A 24,521-nucleotide genomic window follows, 5' to 3' on the forward strand; every position below is an offset into this window, starting at 1 on the left:
GTAAGCACCTCATAATGGAATTGCTGTGTAATTGTTTAGCTTTATAAGAAACTGCCAAACAGATCTCTTAAGTAGCTATACCATATTACACTACTATCAGCAAAGTATGAGAGTTCTAGTTGCTTCACAGCCTTACTTACATTTAATGTTGTTGAGCTTTTTAATTTTAACCACTCTAGTTGATGTGCAATGTTACTGGGCTGGAACTGTGGTTTTCAATTTGTATTTTGTTGATGACTAATATTAGTACTGTTGGAATATTCTTTCTTCTGCTTACTGGTTCTTCTTATAACTCATTTTGAAATATCTGGTCCAGTCTTTTCCCATTGTTAAATTGGGCTGTCTATTGTTGAATTTAAGTTTTCTTTTGAATTTCATTTGTTTCCATATCTTTAACTGCCACCTGTTCGTATCAAACAATGTCCTGGTATTATCTCCAACAACACATTTAAAATCTAATTAGTAGGGGACATTTGTACTTTTAGCACTTGGGAGGCTAAGGCGGAAGGATTGAGAGTTTGAGGCCAGCCTGGGTTACATAGTGAGTTTGAAACCAGTCTAGGTTACATAGTGAGATCCTATCTTAAAAAAAAAAAATCTAATTGATCATTTTTTACTCTAAAACCAGACCTATATACTGTTGTCAATCACATCACCAATATTCTTAAAGCATGTTTGCTTTACATCCTGACTCAGTGTTTGCTTTTTGATAGTCAACAAGACCTCTTGCGAGGTAGTGGAATATAAATATTAATAGGACAGCTCTGGAACTGCCTTGTTCAAATCCAGAGTGTCACTTTGTTGCTGTGTGACTTTCAACAAATTACTGAAGTTTCCAGTTCCCTCCTCATAAAGTTCTTATGAGGTTTAAATAAATCAGTCACATACATTAAATAGTACTCAACAAAAAGGGGGCACTCAACAAACATCAGTAGTCATATTTTTAGATTTTTGCTTAAAATCTTTTTCTGTGATTCTGACAACACCTTAATCTAGACCTTTAGCTTTACATGTAAGTGATTAAAATAGTCTCTTATATGGCCTCCTTCCTCCTCCTCTAATTCAGACTGCACACCACGGCTGGACTGTCACTTTTTGGGTTAAGGAAATAGCATTTGTAACAAATAATCCTAACCCCTTATCTAACATTCAAGGTCTCCCACAACTTCATGACCTGCATATGGATATCCACTACAGAACCTGGTACCTGGGGGACCTGGCCTACAATTCCAATGTTAGCACAACCTTCCATTTAAATGCGTCTAAAAAAAAAGGTCTCCCATAACTGGTCCTTCCATACCTCTTTAATTCATGCTTCCTACATGGGGGGAGGGGAGGAAGGGAAGCATTCAAAAGGTATTCATCAGATTGTGCTTAAAATAAAATAAAAATCCAGAAGCAGCAAAAAAAGCATCTTAGGGATACGGGAGTGGGAAGGATGGAAGTCTGATATTTTCTGTGACAAACTCTGCTCGATTAACTGTCCAAGTATAAGTTTTGAAAAAATTAAAACTCGGAAGATAGATACAAATCAAGAGAGAAAAGAAGGAAAAAAAAGAGAAAGGTTAATTTACTAAAGCAAACAGTATAATCTGCAATTTGGCTTCCACGCTAAATTTTATGGATAATCAAGAGACCTATGCAAGGTATAGCTGGGCGTATCCATTCACTCAGTGGAGCTACCCTAGTTGCACACTGAAGAGTTCGGGTTTTATCAATAAGCAACAGGGATGCGAGTAAAGGTTACTGAACTCTTTAAAGCAACTGAGGCCAATAGGAGAAGGGGACCAGGAACTAGAGAAAAGGTTAGATCAAGAAGAATTAACCTAGATGGTAACACACATGCACAGGAAATCAATGCGAGTCAACTCCCTGTATCCCTGTATCCTTATCCCAAATAGCAAAAACCCTTGTTCCTTCCTATTATTGCTTATATTCTCTCTTCAACAAAATTAGAGATAAGGGCAAAATAGTTTCTGTCAGGTAGTGAGGGGATGAAGGGGAGAGGGAGGGGGCAGGGAGGCTAGGGAGGGGGTAGAGAGAATGAGGGAGAAATGACCCAAACACTGTATGCACATAAAAAGAAATAAATACAAAAAAAAAAGGTTATTGAACTCAGTGGGATAGAATAAAAACAATATTTTGAAAAGACAAAACAGGAATTATTTTGAGACATACTTGATGGGGAAGAAACAGAGTATGGTAAGACACAAAATCTTCACTAATAGAAACATGAGGTGATGAAAGCCTGTATTAGGGTGATGATTGTATAAACAGAAGGATTTGATTTCAAGTCATTTTGCAAGAACACAGGGTATGTTTGCTGGCCAACTAAACATGAAACAAAGGGAATGGGAAAAAATAAAATAAAAAAGAGGAACACAACACTCTCCTAGCAGAACAGGACTAAAGGAATAGTTGTAAAATTAAATAATGATTCCAAAGTTATAAACCTGAAGGACAAATGTTAAAATACAGTTCAATATACAGAATTCAGTACTGCTTATGTGGCTCTTTTTTCATTTAAGTCTCCAGTTGACTTAAAACATTTTTGGCTCAATTCAGTTAAAATCTCTACTACTTGATTAACACTGTCTGGACTGTATCATCTCATATATGCAGCAGATACACAACGCATCAGTTATTTTACTAAAGACTGTTCTAATGTCATTACCTTGTTTTCAAAATTACTTTTTTTTTTAACAATTAGTAGTTATTATAGGAAAGTAAAAAATAAAGATAACTAACATGATTATGTTTGCATTTCAGAAAGATAATTTTGGAAACAGTGGAAAATATAACAGATAAGAAATGACAGCATAATATCGACATGAAGAATGAGAATTCTGACCAAAGGCATTAGCAATGGGTATAGAGAGACAACAATGGGTATGGAGAGATGGGGCCTTCTTGGAGAGATACTTAGGAAGCAAAATGGGCAGGATGTAAAACCATCTGAAGAGGGACAAGGCAGAAGAAATCAACAATGACATCAAGGTTTTCCGTTTAGATGACTTTGTTCATGATGAAGCTAAGTAAGGTAAAGAAATAGTTTTTGTGAAAAACACAATGAGTTCTGTTGGGCTATGCGCTATGACAGAGTCAAAGTTAATAAAAATAAATTGGACTAAATGAGCTCCAAATTCCCCTTAGTCTTCCATTCTACAATAGTGAAGACTATCCAAAGATTTCATCACTCTTTCAAATTAAGTTCTATTACTCATTATCTTCAGTGCTCAAGAAATTAACTGTACTAGGGAGTGGAAATAAGATAACTTAACATTCTTGTTCCAACTTTTCTATCCACTTTAGATTCTATTTTGTGGTACTGGGAATTGAAGCAAGGGCCTCTTAGTAAGCACTCTACCACTTGAGCTATTCCCCCAGCTCTTTTTGGAACATTAATCACACATTTTCCCTACATAGTTGACATTAAAAATAAACTTTGTACGTGAAAACCCCCAAATTATGCCTCGATTTATATAAACAATGTGATCCAAACCTATTTGAAAGGTCTTAGCAAGAAAGAAATAGAGACCGCTTTCTTAGAAGTGAGAGCTAACATGGAAAGCCATTTCTAGTTAAGACTGTAGCTCAAAGCTTTAAAAGTATAATAGGGGGTAAAAACTTAAAAATCCTTCACCTGACCTCACTGTCCCTATCAACGATCTCCACACTTCCCTTCCTTTTGGAAAAACTCCTTGAAAGTCATTTACTTTGCTCTCTCCATTTTTCTTCTCTTACTTGTTCTTTTTAGAAATTTATTTTCATTACATAGTTCAAACATATATAAAAGTGGAGGGCATCCAACAGTGAACCCCAATATATCTATTATGCAGCTTCAACAACTAGCAAAATATGTTCAACCTTGTTTCAGCAATACCCTTCTCTTCCCTCCCATTCCCTTCTTTTTTAAAATTAGTGTGTTAATTGTAAAAGGAGGTTCATTCAGACATTCCCATCCATACATATAATGTACTTTGATCATATTTACCCATTATTGTTCTTTTAACCCTTTTAATGTAGCTTTTGGCCCAGTCACTCCATCAAAACTGCTCTTATCAACTGCCAAATACAAAGGTAAACTGGAATTTTCACTGTTCTTAGCCTGCCAGCGTCACTTGACATGGATGCTCACTCCATCCTCCTGAGATTACATTGTTCCCTTGGTTTCCAGGATACCACATCCTCTTCACTTTCTTCTTTCTCTGTTTCATTGCTGGTTTCTCCTCTTTCCCAACCCTTTAATGTTTGAGTGTCTCAAGGATCAGACCTGAGTTTCTTCCATAATTATACTCACTTCTTAGGTGGTCTCTGTCTGCTGAGAAATCTTACTGATTTTACTTTCAAAACATTCTGGGTTTGATCACTTACAACTCCCTGCACTGCTTCAGCTTTGGTCTGAGCCATTATTATCTACTTCCACAGCCTCCTACCTGATCTTCCTGTTTCTATCCCTTCCCACTACAACCTATTCTCAACACAGCAGTATGTGTGACAGTGATTCTTTCAAAATGCTAAACCAGATGCAGTCACGTCTCTGCTGAAATTCTGCAGAGAATGGTTCCTTAATTTTACTCAAGGTTAGAGCTAAAGTTCTTAGAATGCTACAAAGTCCCTAAATCTGACTACTCCTGTCTCCCATTTTCCTTTCTGACTGCATTTCCTACAATTAGCCATCCTCCTTGATCAGTCTTGCTTTTCCCTCTACCCTTCCTGCTATCCTTTGAGCATACTAAGCACACTGTTGCCTCAGGCCTCTGTATTTGCTCTTCTCTATCTCTGGGTAATTCCCCTTTTCCCCATATCTAAAGGACTGTGCTTTCAAATCTTTGTTCAAACGTCAGTAAGACTTTCTTTGATCACTCTATTTACTACTGCAACCAACTCTCCCATTCGTAATGCCTCCATCTTTGCATGTGAAGGCACAGGAAAATATGAACAAAACTGAGGAGAAACATCAACCAATCAAAACTGAAAGAGATGCTGGAATTAGCAGACATGGGTATTAAAAGTTGTTATAATTGTATTTCAGAAGTTTAAAAAGCTAAGTAAAGACATTAAATGTATAAAAGAAGGTCCTAGTTCAGTTCTCTCTAAACTTGTACAATGTCTGAGATGAAAAATACACTGCTTTGGAGAAACAGCAGGACTCAATAACTACTATTATCTGATCTTTCCTTCTTAGAAAGAAGGGTAAAAGGAAAGATGAAAGGAAAGAACATCTCCTTTGCAATGCAACAGAACATTTCTTCCTATCTTTGACTATCCAGTCTCTTTAACACAGATGAGAGAATTAAGCAATACCTTTAATAACATAACTGCAAGAAAATGAGTTACATTCCATACTTTTAGTTTACTGGTTATTTTATTATAGTCCAATACTTAAAAGTTTCTAACTCACATTGTCAGTTCTTAAGTTTGTAGAAAAATAGGAAGTAGCCCATTCATGCAGATTAGTGCCCTGGCCAAATTTAAAAACTTTAAAGAAAAAAAGCTTACCAAATATTTCTCCATTTTTGGCATATTCTGTCACAAGGTACAACATACTCTTGGTCTCCATTACCTGTTGATAAATAATTCCATATTAGTCTGACAGGAAGGACTGCGCTTACTACAACATTCTATGGGATTACCTAAAGGAAATTATTAACAAAAGAATCAATTATAAACAATGCGGAAGCTGGTGAAATTTATTAAGTCTGACTATATGCTAATATTTTTGGGGAAAATCTAGATCCTTGGTCTTATAAGTGTATTCCAAGGTCCAGCAGTAATAGCACTGCCCAGGTGCCTGTTAGAAATGCAGAATCTTAGGCCTCGCCCCAGACCTACTGAATTAGAATTTATATTTCAACAAAATTGTCAAGTGATTTGTAGGCACATTAAAGTTTAGGAAATACTAACATGGATAACAGAAGTTTATAAGATTAACTTTTCAATACCTCCTCATGGAGTTTTTGAGCCCTACCTTATCATTGTGTCCCGATTAAGAAAAGAATAACAAAATAGAACAACTTAAGTTTATCTGACTGTTGCCTGGCACAATGTGCTTAATCCTCCTACAACACTTTAATATTGTTATAAAGTACTGAAATTTTAAAACATTATTTGCAAAGTTCTTCTTCATAGTTTTACTGTTATATACTGTTATTTAAATTAGTTTTTCTAGGTTCAGAAAAAAAAATGTGTCACTGTCACCAATTTGATTTTCAAACTATATTGAATAGGTAGCTAATTAGAAAGAAAATTAATTTTCAGATTCAAGATAAGAGATTTTTAGCTTTCTTTTCTGTAACACTCTTTAAAAGCTATCTACTGAAGGTTGAAAACAAATTGTGTCCTAAAATATAGGTTTAGGAACCCACCCCCCCAGGCAAAAAACTAAGAGCTATTTATAATTTGGGACTAAACAATCAATTAGTAATTCAACTTCAATCAATTACAGTATAAATAATGATAGAATCACTATGGGACTCACAGTTTTATCCTCAGTTTAGCTTATGGTTCCGAGATTCTAAAAATATGATTAGATTTTTGGAATTATCTCTCTTAGGAATAAAAAAAAAGCTTACAGGGAGAAATAATCTTGATATAAACTTAAGCTAAGAGGCCTCTACAGTTTTAGATTTTAGGAAATGTTTTGAATGACACATTCTCTCATTCTTAGGAGTCATGTCATAAACTGATCTCCAATCTTTTAAAACTGTAATGTTCTATCAATACATGTTGCTTAGCCAAATATATATGTATGTATGCATGTACATGTATGAAAACACATATGTGAATAAATATTTGTGCATGTGCCACAGTATAAACATGATTATAAAATGCACACAAGAGGACACCATAAATATAACAAGAAATTCTAATGTTTTCTTCTTCCTACACTCCCAAGGACACTCATGCTAACACATTTGAGTGCACAATGGTATGATAGTAAACTGGCTTTCTGAGAAAAAAAAAGGTCCTGATTTGTAAGCCAATTTCTGTGGTATAAATATTTGTGGGTTCTAAGTTACTAATATGATGTTAATCAGCTCCTAAAACTCTGAAAATTTAACAGTCTTACAAGCCAGGATAGGCTGAGTCCAGCATACCACAGGTGCACATATCATACATCAGATTTTGGAGATCAAAGTCATAAGTCAGCACAGCCCTTCAGTTTAGAAACAGTTTTCCAATTAAAAAGTCTACATATTAATGAACAAAAATATTTAAAATATTTTATATTATCATTAATCATGACATACTTTTTAAAGACCTGAGAAAATGTTTCTTTTTAAAAAACATGGTTTATAATTAAAAGAGATTCAGATTATAATACAAAATTATCTTAATAAAAATGATTTTTAAATGATTTATTTTCGTTATTTGATAAAATATGTCCTGTCAAAAAGATTTGGTGCTAGGTATTACAAAGAATGCCACTAAGTAATATACTAGACTCTGTATTTAATAAAACATAAACAATATTTTTTTAAATAAGCAAAAGTGTCATATCCTCATTTATGGTGCCACCATCAAAACTCAGCAGGTTCAAACAGGGTATAAATAAATAAATAGGAATCTAAGCACCAACTTAAAATTAAGCTAGTAGGGCTGGTAGAGTGGCTCAAGCAGTAGAGTACCTGCTTAGCAAGTGCGAGGCCCCGAGTTCGAGCCACAGAACTGCAAAAAAAAAAAAAAATAGATAAAATTAAGCTACCAGTTAGCTTCAGATTTGCAATTTCTTAATTTACAGATAATAGAGAAAAATGGATGTGCTTAGGTTGATAGAAGCACATTTCTTTTATAGATCATAAAAAGTAACATAAAAGGAAAAATCACAATGCAAAACATCCCTATTTTGCACTGAATGTGGAAAGCATGAATAGGCATAAGGCTAAGCCTACCTGATAAAGTTTGATTATGTGAGGGTGGTCTAACATTTTCATTATTTGCACTTCTCGGTAAATTTTCTCGAGGTTCACTGCATCCAGCTGAGATTTATCTATTATTTTTATCGCCACCTGCATCCCAGAACACAAATAAATATAATTAGTATATAACAGTTAGCTTTATTCAGTTAATACTCCATTTAATAAGTGACATCTGACACTTTGCCTATAGGTTTCTATGAGAATGAAAGCAAGTTTAAATTCAATGCTCATTAATTCATTTACTCAATAAACAGCTCTTAAACCATATGTAAGGCACTGCAGTAGATTTTGTTTAGCAGTGTCTTCAGTACTATGAAGAACAACTGTTCAAAGTCACTTTAATAAAATATGTTGCACTCAATGTCCTTTCTATATATCTACAAGATGAAAAATAAAATATTAGTAATTTCACCCAGTTATCTCATTGGAAAGTACCTACAAAGTTAGGATCTGCCAAACAGAAAGCAGTTTAGAAAACAGTTTCTGTTGTACTGAAACACTGCTTTTCTACAAAAGCAAATGATAAAGATATACATTTCTGAAAAAAAAAAGTTGAGTGTAAAAATATCAATTGGATTAAACTTCATTTTAAAAATCAAAATGTAAAAAACAAATGTGAAGAGTTATACTTTAACTTTCTAAAAGGAATTTGATCTCAGAAAATGTGCCTTCATTCTGTCATAACTAAATAGGAACCCAAATAATTCCGAGGTTAATAATTTGAAGGAATTACATTTGAAGGTGAATGACTGTGTAGTCAGAAATCAATAATCACACACTTTTTGTTCAAGAACAACTAATATTTTTAAAAATTAGTAGATAGTTGGTTGGAAATAAGGCAATCTGATTTAAATAAAATTTTCAGATAATGGGAACTCCCCAAATTTAATTCCATTGTGAAGAAACTCTAAAATACACTTCATGTTCTATCAAAAACTATTCTAAATATAATTTAGTATTACGCTGTTATTTTGAGGTAACTTTTAATGTCAAGTACTGTATGTGCCTTAATGGTTCAATATTCTGAAAAGGCCTGCAAGAAAATGGAACTCAGCATGTCATTTTACCTCATTCCCTCGGTCTCTTGTTCATAGGATTAGATTTTTATTTTTTCCTTATGGTTGCTTTGTCCTTTGCTGTATTTCTCAGCACTTACTGTATATTTCTCTATTTCTAACTTGTTATGCAACTTGTTTCTGATTTAAATTAATTGTAACTCACAGAACAAACCAAGCTTTCCAGGGGAAATCAGATTACTAATACAATGTGTAAAATTAAATGTACTGCCTGACAAGAAAAGTGAAAGCTTCTTTTTAAAGCAGTAAAGTGTGAAATCTATTTTAATTTTATTTGGTGGGGCTTTATTTCTTATCATATTCAAAATGTTCTAGAGAGTTAAAGGTGTCAAACTTTGTTACTTAACACTGTCCTTGCTATTAGAGATAGTATTGGACTACTCAAACCTAAAGACATGTAAAGAGACTCCTTTCTTCCAGTTAAGAGCATGACAGAATCCAGGATTATGACTGACTTTGGGTAGATGCTGTCAGATAAGAGGGTAGGGGTATACTTGAATTTCTTCAACTTTCTTTGGGAAGGTCACATGGAGTTTCCAGACATGCTTATTTTGAAGAAAATACCTTGTCCCACAATTACTACACTGAGTCTTTCATTATGAGATAGGCCACAGTGGCATAATAAATCAAATTGGAGAGAATGAAATCATGGTTTTTAAAAACTCAGCATGATTATCATCATCAGAAAATATTGTATATATCTTATTTAATGTTGAGGAAAGTTTAGTTTACAAAAATTAAAGCAAGGTATTACCCAAAGATATTTTTATATTGTTTTGGAATCTTGGCCTCAACAATAAAAAAGTAAAAAAAAATTTTTAAACTAAAAAAATATAAATTATCAAGTTAAACTTTAAAGAAAACATTAGAAGTCTCATTATTTTTTCGTATGAGAAAAAAAATCTCTGACAATTCTCTCTTCAGTTTTACCTTGAGTTACAGACAAATCTATACCACTCTTTATAAGGTTTATAAGGCTGCTAAAGGAGGATTATGCTTCTCTAAAGAGAATATAGAGCATGTATTAACATGCTCCCTGTAATATGGAGAGTCTAACTACTTTAACAAGCAAACCCAAAATGTATAATGATTCAAGGACAAGCACAACAGAAGTTTACTTCTTGCTTATGTAGCAGAATTGGACGGGTGAAGTTAACAGCTATGAGACTCAAAGAGGCTTTTCTATATTTAAGGTGTGGCTTCCAAGGTTACCCTGGAGATTGGCTCTAACCAAAAAAAAAAAAAAAAAAAAGCAGGGGTGTGTGGGAGTGGGGGAAGAAATAGTGCCAAGGGGGTCTCATGAGACCTGGGAGCAGTACACATTATTTCTCCTCATTCCATTACTTAGAATAGTCATGAAACCATACCTAAATGCAAGGGACCCACAGAAACAGTCTGGTTGCCAGTTGGAAAGCAGAGGGAACAGTAGATTTTTGGTAATCAGCTAGGAGTCTCAGCTGTGCTCAATGTAGGTCTTTACCAAGAACTTCCCAGAAATACAGTAATATTGATATGACTTTCAACTGTATGGCACTTTTAAATTTTACATGATACCATAATGTATTTCATTTCATTTATTTCTCAATTCTGTTTAGTAAATGGATGTAGAAGTATATTATGAGTTGATGAAACTGAGGTTCAAAAGGTATCACATATTAGCATACATGAGGTTCTAGCTTCAAACCCAGTAAACCCCTCCCCTCCAAAAAAAAAATAGTCACATTATCTACAAAAGTCCTAAAGCTATAGTGAGGTGTTTTTTTTTTTTTTGTGGGGGCAGGGGTACTGGGGTTTGAACTCAAGGCATATATCTCAAGCCACTCCACCAGCCCTTTTTTGCAATGAGTATTTTCGAGATACAGTCTCACGAACTATTTGCCCAGGCTGGCTTCGATCTGCAGTCCTCCTGATCTCTGCCTCCTGAGTAGCTAGGATTACAGGCATGAGCCACTGGCACCTGGCCGTAGTTGAGTTTTAAAGGGAAAAATCCAGCCTGGGATTAAAAAAAAAAAAAATTTCATGAAATCTGATTCCGACTCTCAAGGAACTTAACAGGTCTGTGACTGATGAACAAATTTTATCAAAATAAACTGTATTTTGGAATTTCCCAAATGATATACTGAAAGTTCCCAACTTACAAAAAGGTTGTGTTCTAATAGTCTATCTTAAAGATAAGGATGAACTAGGATTTCTAGGACCTTACTCTCAGAACCCCTTCTCCTATGTTCTTAACATAGGACCATGGGCAAAATCTGCATAATCACAAGAAAGTCAAGGCCAAGCAAGAGTTTTTGTTGGCCAGTGCTGGTGGCTCACGCCTGTAATCCTAGCTGATCAGGAGGCACAGATCAAGAGGATTGTGGTTTGAGACCAGTCCAGGCAAAAAAGTGAGACCCATCTCAAAAATACCCAACACAAAGGAAAAAAGGGCTGGCAGATGGACACGATGGCTCATGCCTATAATTCTAACTACTTAGAAGGCAGAGGTCAGGAGGATGGCAGTCTGAAGTCAACCTAGGCAAATAGTTTGCAAGACCCTAACTGGAAAATACTCAATGCAAAAGAAAGGGCTGGAGGAGTGGCTCAAGTGATAGGATGCCTACCTAGCAAGCATGAGGCCCTGAATTCAAACCCCAGTACTACCAAATAAAAAAAGTTTTGTTGCTGTTCATCTAAATTATTCAACTCTCTGATTCTTAATTTTACATGCATTATCTTAAAAAGAATAAATCAATGAGTTCTTATGGCAATAGAAAAAATAATGTTCTTTTTAATAGGGAACAAAAGGAAGGCTTCCTAACTCAGGAGGGTATACAAGATAAATGAGAACCACACTGAATTCCCTGTGAAGTAGCAATACTGAATATTCAACCTCAGAAATACTCAGGAAAATGATTTTAAAACAAAACCTTTTTCACTCCTTATATTTACCAAGATTGAAAAATAAATGTCCCAATGAAGTAAGGTTTAATGAGATGACCATCTTTTACAGATTGCTGGTAGGAATATAAAATTGGTTATAATTTTACTAGAAAGCAGTTTGGCAATCTTAAGGACTTTATAAATCATATAATCCATTAAGCCAGAGGATTCACTTTCTAAAAAAATTTGAATAATCTGAAATGACAAAGATTTTTATATAAATATAAGTAATACAGTATTATGTACAGTACAAAATAGAAATAATTATGAAATTATATGATTATAGTTATGTTTACATTATAAATACTATAAAAATGGTTCCTTCTAATATATGGGAAATGCTTAAACTAGTAAATAGAAAATCAGGAGATCTGTGAGGTTTCAACACAAGATATGAGTAGAAAAAGACAAGAAAAAACTAGATATAAAGAGTCATTTGATAGGACTTTTAAATATATACTTAAGAGATATAAAGAGCTTAATGGTACTAATTAATGCTACCCATCATAATTATTATCCTAAGATGTTATATGCAATAAAAATTGGTTTTCCAATTGCTAAACATTTAAAAACATTCTTAAAAAAAAGATTCATTTGAACATGACAAATAAAGGTTCAGATTGTGTATTAGTATTCTGCTTTATACTTCTTTTGTGCAATTTTTCTTAAAATTACTTTCCTTATTAGAAAAAATTTATTATATACGCTAACTTCTCCATCTGTGAAAAAGTATAGTCATTTTTGTTTCCTTACTTTCTAAATTTCCTAGGATATGGCTACATTATTTTATATGACTTACATATCAATTAAGATCATATACAGAAATGCTTCCAAAAATGTTAAATAAAAACATGAATGTAACAACTATGTAGAATACAAATTTGCAAGAACAAGAAACTAAATGTAAGAGCAGAAATAAAATCTGTTAAACTAATAAATAAAAGAACTGTTATTTTTCAAATTGTAATTTAATGTTAATTTTAATTTTTCAATAATTTCAGAAAAAAGTATCACTTATAAAAGAGTATTAATCTCATACATTTAAAGACATGTCACACAAAAGTAGCTTTGGGAACTTTTAACAGAAGTTGACAGTCAGAGCTATTCTTCTCATAACAAGTCAAAAGGGCTTAACATGTTTGTTATTTCATACAACAAAAATTAACTTCTGTTACTTATTATTAATACATTAATTCTACCCCGTCCTTCTGAAGTACCAAGTAGCATTATTCTTTAGCATTATTCTTACCACACAATTAGGTCTTTGAAACTAAAAAAAAAAATAACTTTTCAAACTTAGACAGATGGTCCTCAACTTCTGATGTTTTCGTTAAGATTTTTCAAATTTAGATGGTGTCTAAGTGCTATGCATTCAGTGGAAATTGTACTTCAAACTTGATCTTTTCCCGGGCTAGCAACGTGCAGTGAAATTCCCCAAATGTTGGATAACAGTGGCACGTAGACCTCCCAGGTGTACCCAGTCAAGAGATAACGAGAACAAATTACTAACAGCATGCTATGGTGGTAAGCTGAGGTGCCAGGTAGGTTAGGTATATTAAGTACATTTCAACTCTGTCTCTTCAGTTTAGGATGGGTTTATTAGGATGTAACCCCACCGCAAGTCAAGGAGCACCTTGACTGGTGGAAACCCAACACACCAGCCTATCATATGATTGAAAAGTCAGTGTGACTTTGCCATAATGAAAGGATTTCCGAAAGCAGTGCAAGTAAGCAGGAAAACTGACATGGAATTCCCTAATCACTCTTTCATAATATATAAATTAGACATTTTCCCCACGTAATTTGACTTTTAAAATTAAAGTATATAAACAACAAAACAAATCCTCATTGAGATTTGACTTTTTGTAATACTGGGTAAGGAAAACAGTTCAGAGGAAAGGTAAATGCCCCATGTTTCTATATCCACAAAAATTGAACTGAGAATTCTTAAAAATACAGGTGATTAAAAATAATTTCGTACCTTAAAAGTATTTAAACAACTCAACAAAAAGACAATGAAATTAAAGAAGGGTCGGAGGGGAAAAAAAGCAATTAGGAAGAGAAGTGCAAATAACCACTAAGTACTACTATAATTAAAGCAGTCAAAGAAATGCAAATTAAAATGACAAAGAAAATACTAACAACTCTGTCAATTAAAAATAAAATAAATATAACAGACTATTACTTCCCCTACCAAACTGGCAAAGACTTAAAGAGTAGTACTCCTGGGAAGTACGTGTTCTTCCCGGTGAAAATTAGTGGGTACCCTTTCTAGAAGGTCATTTGGCATCTCATGCCATCAGATGGAAATACACATACTCCTGGACCCTGAGGGAACGATCGGGTACGGGCAGAGATGTATGAAGAGGAACGCCCTGAGACACCATTTTAGAGATAGCATGAGAGAGAAATGAACTGAATGCTCACTAATATGAAATTATTAAATAAAATACCGTCTTATACAAGAGTACTACATAACCATACTTTACAGTGCTATTGTTTTTGGCAGTACTGGGGTTTGAACACAGGGCTTCACGCTTGCTAGGCAGGCGCTCTACCACTTGAGCCACCAGTCCTGTTTTGTGTTGCTTTTTTTTTTTTTGAGATAGGGTCTCACAAACTATTTACACAGGCTGACTTCGAACTGAGATCCTCCTGATCTCAGCCTTCTGGGTAGCTAGGATTACAGGTGTAAGCCTCTGGCATTCAGCTACAGTGTTTTCTTAAACTTGGAAATATTAATAGTATCCTAAATTAAAACATAATTATGTATATAGACAACTTCATTTTTTATTGCCTACAGATAAAATATATGTGAATAATTAAGAGGAGATGAACCAAATATTCTGCATTCTGAAAAGTGGAAGTGAGGATGCTTAGTTTCTTCTTTAGGCTTTCCAAAAATGGCTACCATGAACATGCATAACTTTCGTAATTGGAGAAAATCATATAAATATTATGTTTATTTTCAAGAGGAACTTTAAAAAGTTTTAGCATTGTTTTCCAGTTCAATCCATCCGAAATACATGTCTTAATCTGTTAAAAGTATTTTTAAAATTTTTAATGAGGAATTTCTGATGAAATTCCTGAGTTTAATTGTCTTTCATCTTCTGGTAACCTGAAACTGGATATACAGGCTATTTTTTCTTGAATGATAGAAAAGCATTCTCCACAAATGTTCTGTATAAAGAAACTTTTACATAAATAATTTATTTTTAAAAGATGGAGGTAGGAGAGGTAGCAGATATATGAAAGGAGAATAAGCTATCAGAGGGAATCTGAACCAGCTGTACTCCAAGGAAATGCATCTCAATCAGCAGTGGGCCATGAACCAAATGTCATCATGTGAATCCAATAAGATAGGCCAGTTTCAGTTATTTCCAAACAAATGTTTTCTTAATAGCCTGATACTGAGATAGAATTTCCCAGAGTATTTTAAATCAGAACACATTAAACTGTTAAAAGTTAAAAATTTCTACAGAATTTAAACATTTACACAATTCTTATTTTGCGCATGTTTTTTCTCTCAAAAAAGAGAAGATAATTTTGAACAGTATTTAACAGAATAATTGCCAATTATTATTTGTCTAGGGTGCCAAGAAACTATATTGTATGACAAATGTAATTTTTATCTTAAGACACAATTAAAGAACATACGTTATGCCTAGATGTAAATAGCAGTGATTAAGTTATCTGGTAACAAATGAGTCCTTCTATTACACATAGGACAGCTGCTTCTTGAAATCTGGAATATTTTGCAGTACAAGGTTAACAGCAAGACTAATGAATGGAGTCTTAAAATTTTAAAACAAAATGTAAAATCTGAATACACTTAAAAAATAAATTGTCTTCAAGAATCATTATAATCGTGGTATAATATGCCCTTCTCTTTGTACTCTTGCTATAAAAATGCAACTTTGCACTTTATTTTGGAAAAATTTTTAAATCCTATATGTTAAGGTAGTAATTTAAGAATTATGCCTAAATAGAAGAGTCCCAAAGTGTATGTAGAAAGCATTTCCGAGAACACAAGCACTTTTCAGAATGCTCCTGGTACCAGTTCTGCATTCCAGGTTCCTTTAAAGGTAAGGAAGTAACCTAACACCAACATGCCATTCTAATAAGACAATTTTCAGAGCCTCTGTGAAATCTCCTAAGAGTCCATGGACCACAGATCTGTGTGTACTAGGAAAGCAATACAAGAATGAGGGTGTTAATGGAATTTTATGCAGCCATGAAGAAGAATGAAATGTTATCATTCGCAGGTAAATGGATGGAATTGGAGAACATCATTCTGAGTGAGGTTAGCCTGGTCCAAAAGACCAAAAATCGTATGTTCTCCCTCATATGCAGACATTAGATCAAGGGCAAACACAACAAGGGGATTGAACTTTGATCACATGATGAAGCGAGAGCACACAAGGGAGATATGAGGATAGGTAAAACACCTAAAAAACTAGATAGCATTTGTTGCCCTCAACGCAGAGAAACTAAAGCAGATACTTTAAAGCAACTGAGGCCAATAGGAGAAGGGGACCAGGAACTAGAGAAAAGGTTAGTTCAAGAAGAATTAACTTAGAAGGTAACACACATGCACAGGAAATCAATGCGAGTCAACTCCCTGTATAGCTATCCTTATCTCAACTAGCAAAAACCCTTGGTCCTTCCTATTATTCCTTATACTCTCTCTTCAACAAAATTAGAGATAAGGGCAAAATAGCTTCTGCTGGGTAGCAAGGGGTAAGGGGGGAGGGGGTTAAGAAAGGGACAGGGGTAAGGGGGAGAAATGACTCAAACATTGTATGCATATATGAATAAAATTAAAATTAAAAAAAATGAGGGTGTTGAGGAAAACTCAGTTATCTATCATGTAAAAGATCTAAAAATAACTAATAATCATTAGTGATATTATAGGTAATTCTTTTATTTATATTTTAAATATTTCAAAGATAAACATGATGGATTTGGTAATAAAAACACTAACTCTTCAATGTAAAAATAAAACCACCTCACTTAGTAACTTCCCTTCTAGTAATTTATCAGCAATTCCTCCTTCATAAAAAAAATTCAAAATGGAGACAGTTACAAACACAAAAAATGTTCCCTATATTTACCTTAAGTGAAAATTGGAAATTATATATTTAATAATATTTAAAATTGAAATCATTACAATGGGATTCATTCACAAGGTGGAACACTATACAGTTATTAAAACATTATTATAAAGTATATACAATAAGCAAAATGTTTAGCCATTAGTGTAGGTAGAAGAAAGAACGTAATCTCCATACACGAAGTGTATGCTCTCATCCAGGGAAAGTGCATTTAAGAAGGAGTAGGGGGAAATGTGACATAATGTTAAGAACAGTTTGCTCCTATTGATAAAAAATTAGACACATACTTTTTGTTTGCTGTACACCTTTTTATTCTTAACATTTTCTGTATCAAAACATTATTTTAAATAAAAAAATTTTAGGATGCAAGTAGCTTTTCTGGAATTATGAGACAAAAAGCTATATAATTAGCTAGAAGGAAAAAGTTACTTCCTAATATAGTACCAAGAAAATAAAACAGTATTCAGGGACACACACAGAATAGAAAACTAACAACCATTATTGCCTAAAATAGTTTAATAGCCTAAATGCTATTATCCTTTTCCCATTATGCTAATTCCACAAAATTAGCTTCTCTAATTCATAAGCCACAAACCAGTACTACAAAGCTTTTATGAAAGCTTTTTTTTTTATTATATTTGGAAGCTGGATTCTACCACCACCTGCCTTCCCTTTTGTGTGCAAAATTTACACAGCGATCTGACATATGGATACTACGTCATATTACATAATTGTTTTTTTAAATGTTAAATTGTTTGACAGACTAAAATGAAGATCTCTTTTACCTACTTATTTTTTTTTCCCTAAAAGGGAAACAAACTTGGAGCTGCCAACCTCTGCAGAAAATATATCATTTCTGAGTGACACAGAACAGGAACTAGAGACAAACAGCCAATTAAAAATAAAAGTTTTCAATTATTCATCACATATATGTGTAAGTTAAGCTCTAAAATTTGCCTCGGGATCAAAATTGGGAGGGGGGAAGTTCTCAAAGTTTTAAAACACATAAACTTACATTGATATTAAAGAATAATGAATAAACTTTTATAAACAATATAATATTTTGCTGATATTTCCTTTATATCATACTCTCACTGTAACTGTAGTATGTTTAGCAATGAAGCAATAAATAATATAAAGTGTTAAAAGTTTTCACTATCTTATTTAGAGTTTTTAAGGTAGTTATTATGTATCCAGTGAATGAAGAAAAATTACTACTTTAAAAAATACATTAATAGGCACCAGTGGCTTATTCCTTGCTATTTAGGAGGCTGAGATTCAGAGGATGGAGGTTCAAAGCCAGCCTGAGCAAATAGTTCATAAGACCCCATCCCCAAAAAATAACCAGAGCAAAATTAACTGGAAGTGTGGCTCAAGCATTAGAGCACCTGCTTTGTAAGGGCAAAGCCCTGAGTTCAAAATCCCAGTCCCACAAAAAGAAAAACTCATTAATAACAAATGGTATACTTTAAGAAACAATTGTATCCATGCCCTCTCTAAACAACTCTTAATGTGAATTACATAAAAGTTCACAGAGCAATTTTGCAGATTTTACGATCTACAAAATCTTTTCTGTTCAGAAATTGCCAGGCCATCTCTCCCACTCCTCTCTGTACCTTTAAATTATCGCCAATCACACAAAGTTACCACAAATGTTCACACTCACCCATCCTAAATTCAAAATATTTCCACTTATTTTGATAATTTCTTTAGAAAAGCACAAGACGGGACTATAGACTAAAAATGTAACCTTTAACATAAATCATTTTACACACATATACTGCACACACAATATAAGATGAGAGATCTTTCATATCTGGCCAATGCCTTCCATTACAAACACATTCGATCTCTGTCAAAGGACAATGTTACTCCATAGTGCCCCCTAGCTCACTAATAAATGTCAGTTTGAAAGGGACACCATTTGAATTGTCAACTTCCAGTGTGTCAGTTACCATCAGCTCCACTTAAGCAGCTCTTAAACAGATATTATATTGGCTAAATTCGATCTGATAAGTAACAGCTGACAAATCTTGCTAACAACACCTATAAGAGCTGATAAGAAAAAACATGAACTAATGGGTTTGGTATTCAGTCAATAATACAGCTCAAAAGTTCTGTAGTTTCTCTGTAAGATGCAATTTGTTTGATTTTGTAGACAGTAATTAAATAAGGACTCATAAAAATTCACATTAAAATGTTTCCTTTTTATGTAACTTAAGGGGAACTAGCATAACATTTGGCATGGCTCTTTGGAGAAACGGAACCACTCTTAATTTTAGCAAAATGCTGGGATCAGGTTAAGCTATGCAAAGACTTAGTAATGTTAGTACTCATCGTTACAATCTATAAATTACTAACGCCAGTAAGTCTGTGAAAGGAAAATTGTGATAAGTCAGGTTTGGGTTGCTTCAGGATCAGCACGGGGAGGCAAAAGGCAAAGACGACATCATGATTGCTCTGTCCTTTTTGGAAATGCACATTAAGCAAAACTAAGTACAACAACTACTAAGAAAATCACTCAAGTTTTCAAATGCCCTTTGCCTTACACAAGTCACTCTGGAATTAAAAAAAAAAAGCAATCCTCCTTTATTGTACATTTAAAGACAAATACTTTCCTACTAATAAGAGGAAAGGGGGAACAGGATGAAATCTGCAGGGAAAACTGAGAAACGGTGAAAATCTAGTGGCAATTACAATAAGGCAGATTGGAGTACGCCAAAACTACCAGGTTTTATTCTGAAGAATGGTTTTGTTCCTATCTTTTCTTCCCCCCAAGGTATTTAATTTGCAGGTCTGAAAATAGAGACCCCGAGGAGAGCAGCTTGAGTCAGTGGAAGGAAAGGGGGCGGGTTAGGTAAGAACAGAGACCGGTGAGAAAAATCTGTGCGCTGCATTAGAATGTGCAATTGGCGGGGGGTGGGGGGGAGGTGGAGTCACGGTCAGGAAGCAGCCGAGGGCTTCAGGAGCAGAGCAGGCAATCCGAGGTGACTTACGGAATGCGCTTTCACAGCCAGAATGCACACCAGGTAAAGGGACAACCCACCAACGGTGCAGCTGCTGAAATGACCATTACAACCAGTCCTATTGTCTGGAGCATTAGATGGAAATGCCTCAGGCAAGAGATCTAGCTGGGCAGCAGACACCAAACCCGAGACCCTGCAGGGCAAAAGGAGGGAGCGAAGGATGAACAGTGGCCTCCCGGGCATCCCGGGCCACCGGGACCCCTTCCTCGCTGCACCGAGAGGGAAGCCGGGGTCAGGGCCCCGCGCGATCCCGGTCCGCGGAGCCCGGGCGCAGGCGGTCCCCGACTCAGGTTGGCAACGGCGGTCCCCGCGCAGCTCGGGAGCACCGAGACTTCCCCTCCCACCCCACCCCCAGCCGAAAGCGGGGAAGACGCGGAACTTGGGCTTCGGAGCGGAGGCCACAGACCAGGTCATGGCCCTGGTGGGAGGCTCCTGGAGCAATTCCGTGTGGACACCAGAGTTGGGCAAAGCCCCCGGCAGCCCGAGGTTCCAGTCAGACGCGCTTGGGTCGGGGGGACCGGGCCCCGATCCCTCGGTTGCCCACCGACCCCCTGCACCTCAGGGTCCTCACGGTCCCAAGGCCCCGCTGGCCTCGGCCAGTGGCGCAGCCTCTCGGGTCGCACCACACTGCAGCCGCCCCTCTCGATAAACAGCTCCTCTCCCAAACCCTCGCCTCGGACGCTCCCGCCGAGCCCCCGGCCGCACCTCCGTCTTAGTGATCCGGTGCCGCCCCAGCTTCACCACGGCGAAGTTGCCCTTGCCCAGCGTGCCCTCGATGTCGTAGAACCCCACCCGGACCGGCCCGCGCTGCAAGTGCCTCGGGCCATCCGCCATGACCATGCTGGGCCCCGCTGCTAGACACGGCGACTGGAGCGCGAGCGAGCGAGCGAGCGAGCGAGCGGGCTGGCGGCGCGGCTCGGCTCGGCTGGGCTCTGGCGACCGCCGCTCCGCTCGCTCCTGCGCTCCTTCCCTCCCGCTCCGCAGGGCCCAGCCAGGCGCGCGCCGCCGCTGACGTGAATCGACGTCAGGGGGCCGGGGCAGGGGGCGGGGGCGGGACCGGGCCTCGATTGGTCACCATGGCGACCGGAGCAGCGCCGACGTCGGCAGCTGAAGGGAAGAGGGACGCGGCGCGGGCCTGGTTGGCGCGTTCCTTCCGGGCCCGGGCGCCCTCCCCGCTTAGTCGCTGTCGGGGGCGTGGTCTCCGCTCGCCACGCCCCTTTCCCCAGCCTTCCATGGAAGGGCAAGAGCGAGCCCTGGTGGGCTGTGCGGAGCGAGCACTAGCGACCTGCACCGAGGCGGTCTGGTTCCTTTCTCGCCCCGACGTTCTCCGCCCACCTATGGACCTTCCCGCCAAAACCTCTCACCTATGAGTAGACCGCACCCTAAATTTGGAACCCGCAAAGCACTGTGGCTGAGCAATGCATTGCTCACCGGCTTCTTTCTTTGTGTCCTTTCCTCTTCTCGTTGCTATGTAAATCTATCCACATTTTGATGTCTCTGAGCAATCAGGCTGACAGCAGGCGGTTGCATATAGACGCACAGAGTGTCACCGTTGAAGGGACCCTAGAGATTACTTGATCCGGGGTTGGAAAACTCCAATGGGTATGGAAGCCTAGAACCCCTGAAATGAAGGCGAATTTCTTCTTGAGCGTGTTTATGGGGAGAGGAGACCAAAGCTTCTATCACATTTCTTCAAATAGTTTTAACCTGAGAAGGTTAAAAAAAAAAAGTATTTATCTAATACAATTTCTTTTCAGATGACGAAGCACGCTGCAAGGAATGAAGGGTATTGCCAAAGTCACACAGGTAATGAACAGTGACATTTTAATACTTTGAAGTATATTGCATGCCTCCAGATCTTGGTTGCTGGGTACCATTCTTCACTAAAAGCAACCAGACTCTTTGGCTAAATGACTCATTTCAGGATAGAGACAGGAAAAGTATAAAATGCCCTTGAAAAATCTTGTATCAGAAAGCAAGATTGCTTGTATATGTCAAGTGGGATATATCAAAAGAAAAAAAGGAGAAGGCTTGAAAGTACACCCAATTACCAAATTTATAATGAGAGAAATAGATGATCAGGACCCATGAGTGCATACTTTCACCTTAACTTTTAAATAAGTGATTAAATAAGTTTAAAAAAAAGGTGGGAGAAGTGAAAAGTTCTTCACAGTGAAATACATACTAATACATGCAGAAGAAATGGTGAGGTTATGAAATCACCATTTTACAACTGTTAGAGTATTAATTGATTCAGACAAGAATTATCATTTGATGTTAAAATCATTGAATGAAACTTGGCTGGGAAACAGGCTGTTTACACAGTCTGGAAATGTCTTTGGATTTCTTAGTCATTGCAAAGGGTGAACAAAGAAAGGTACCTTTACAGTGGAGAAATCTGACAGACACCATCCTAACAAAATGATCCAAGTTAATGTCACCAGTTATGGTCTGATGTGAGGCACTGGAGACATATATGTCTTATGTAATATTCAAATCAGAAAAAAATAAAATGGAGAAGCATTCTACTCCAAAACTGACTTGTGTACTTTTTAAATGTCATTGTCATGAAAGACATGAACAGTTCTAGGTTTAAGGGATTAAGAGACATGCCACTAAAGGTAACATGTGATCCTCAAAAAAATGTTAAAAAGGAATGTTTTCAGGACAATTGTTGAAATTTGAATGTGGATTGTGTTAGGTAAAAGCACTGTTTTAGTGCTAAGCTTCTTGAATTTTGTAATATACTTTGTTAAGAAAAAGTACCTTTAGGAATTACATACTGAAGTATTTAGGGATAAAAATTTGTGGTTTTCTTTTTTTACAACTTACTCTCAAATGGTCTAGCAAAGATAGATAGATAGATAAAAATGTACCAAAATGTTATATTGATAAATCTAGGTGAAGGATATATGGTAACTTACTGTATTGTTCTTACAACTTTTCTGTAGTTAATTTTTAATGAAAATTAATATATATGTGTTAAAGAAACATATTTCTTTTCTTTTTCTTACTTTGAGATTGACTAACTCTTGGGTTCTCCACTTTGCCAGACAGATGAATGTGTTTTAATTCTTCTGGAGATAGGTTCTTTTAGGAATCAATGAAAAGCCACTTACTCAAGCACCCGAACCTGCACAAAGACGCACTAGAATTAATCTCCCCTTTAAAGTACACCTTTTGGACAGAAACGGACTAATTTTTAATCTGAGTATTTAATCAGATAATCAGGCAATCACCTACTTACACAGTCTGAGAATAAGATCTGATCTGAGGCCAAAAAAGAAAGATAAAGGAATGGCAGGGAGTACCTAAAATTTTTTGGAAAACCAGAGTTCTCATCAGTGTGCTGGAGTTTACAGGTTAGAAAGGAGGACCAGAGACAGGAGAGAGCTAGAAGGGACTGTGCCAAAAATCAGCATCACCCATGTAGAAATGCAGCAGGCATGCCACTGAATACTACTAGTAGATTGTAAATGTAATTCTGAAGAACTATATGTGGACTGATTTAAAGTCTTGCAACCTTGGATCCCATGGTTCAGCTTTATTTCCCCTGATTTAAAAAAAATCTATTAATTGATGGTTATATACATTTTAGCAATTATTAATTTTACCCAACTATTGTTTCAACTTCTTCTTTTCTCTTTCTCTCTCCCTACACACACACACACACACACACACACACACACACACACACACTTACTTACTTCAGGAAAAAAAATGACAGTAGACAAATGAGAAAGAGAAGAGACCTTCAGACAGGCCTCTCTTTTTGTCTCTGGTATTAATATAAGGGAGATGGAACACTGTATTTACTAGATTTCCTATTTGACCTTTAAAATGCAACATTCTCAGCTGATGTTGTGAGTCTACTATATTTGACATTGAGTTGAATTAAAAATGTTAACAATTCAAAAAATCAAGAAAATTCCATGGCTCACAGTGCAGTACATGCATATTTTGCTGAAGTAGACAGCTTGTTGAACTTGAAAAACAAAATGTGTGCCATTTGTTTCGTTGATCATAAAAAATGTCTGCATTTTTACTGTTTTATCATTTCAGGTCCGAAGGAAAGTCAGTAGGCTTAGGCCTGGATTTAGCTTTTTAAAAAACTGATGAAATCTTTATTAGATGACTTTGCTCAGGAAAAGTTAAATGGGTAGAACGAACACTTTGCTTTTTATACTAACAAAGAAAGCAGCATAATAAGAAAATCCAACTTTCTGACCTATGCAATTCCAAGTGCTTCTTATCAGTAGTATAAAATACAAGGGTTCATGAAAGCAAGTCTCAGTCAGATTAATGAACATGGTGCCACCATATGTAAGGTATTATTATGGGAATAAACTAGAGGATTGAGCCACTTTGAAGAAAACTTCCTTTGGTACTTTTGTCTTTTAATAGCTTTTTGCAGTATAATTGCTTTTTTATATAAAACTGTACATATTTAAAGTGAAATTA

General features: G+C 36.2%; 1 protein-coding gene across 7 annotated transcripts in view; it reads right to left on the reverse strand.

Annotated features, from left to right (window-relative positions):
* Sik2 (salt inducible kinase 2) overlaps positions 1 to 21,063 on the reverse strand; it is a 106,507-nt gene extending 85,444 nt beyond the window's left edge. For 3 of the 7 annotated variants that reach the window (XM_020165843.2, XM_020165829.2, XM_074066747.1), the window contains exons 1-3: positions 20,766 to 21,062; positions 7,896 to 8,012; positions 5,503 to 5,566 (exon numbers count right to left, since the gene is read on the reverse strand). In XM_020165843.2, the coding sequence (XP_020021432.1) occupies positions 5,503 to 5,566; positions 7,896 to 8,012; positions 20,766 to 20,900 (316 nt within the window). In that variant the 5' untranslated portion in view covers positions 20,901 to 21,062. Of the gene's footprint in view, positions 1 to 5,502; positions 5,567 to 7,631; positions 7,672 to 7,895; positions 8,013 to 20,765 lie in introns of those variants that run through there. The other 4 variants (XR_012445618.1, XM_074066746.1, XM_074066744.1 and 1 more) reach the window with 3 other exon arrangements.
* Between the last annotated feature and the right edge of the window lie 3,458 nt (positions 21,064 to 24,521).

Source organism: Castor canadensis, chromosome 2 (assembly GCF_047511655.1).
Source record: "Castor canadensis chromosome 2, mCasCan1.hap1v2, whole genome shotgun sequence".
NCBI lineage: Eukaryota > Metazoa > Chordata > Mammalia > Rodentia > Castoridae > Castor > Castor canadensis.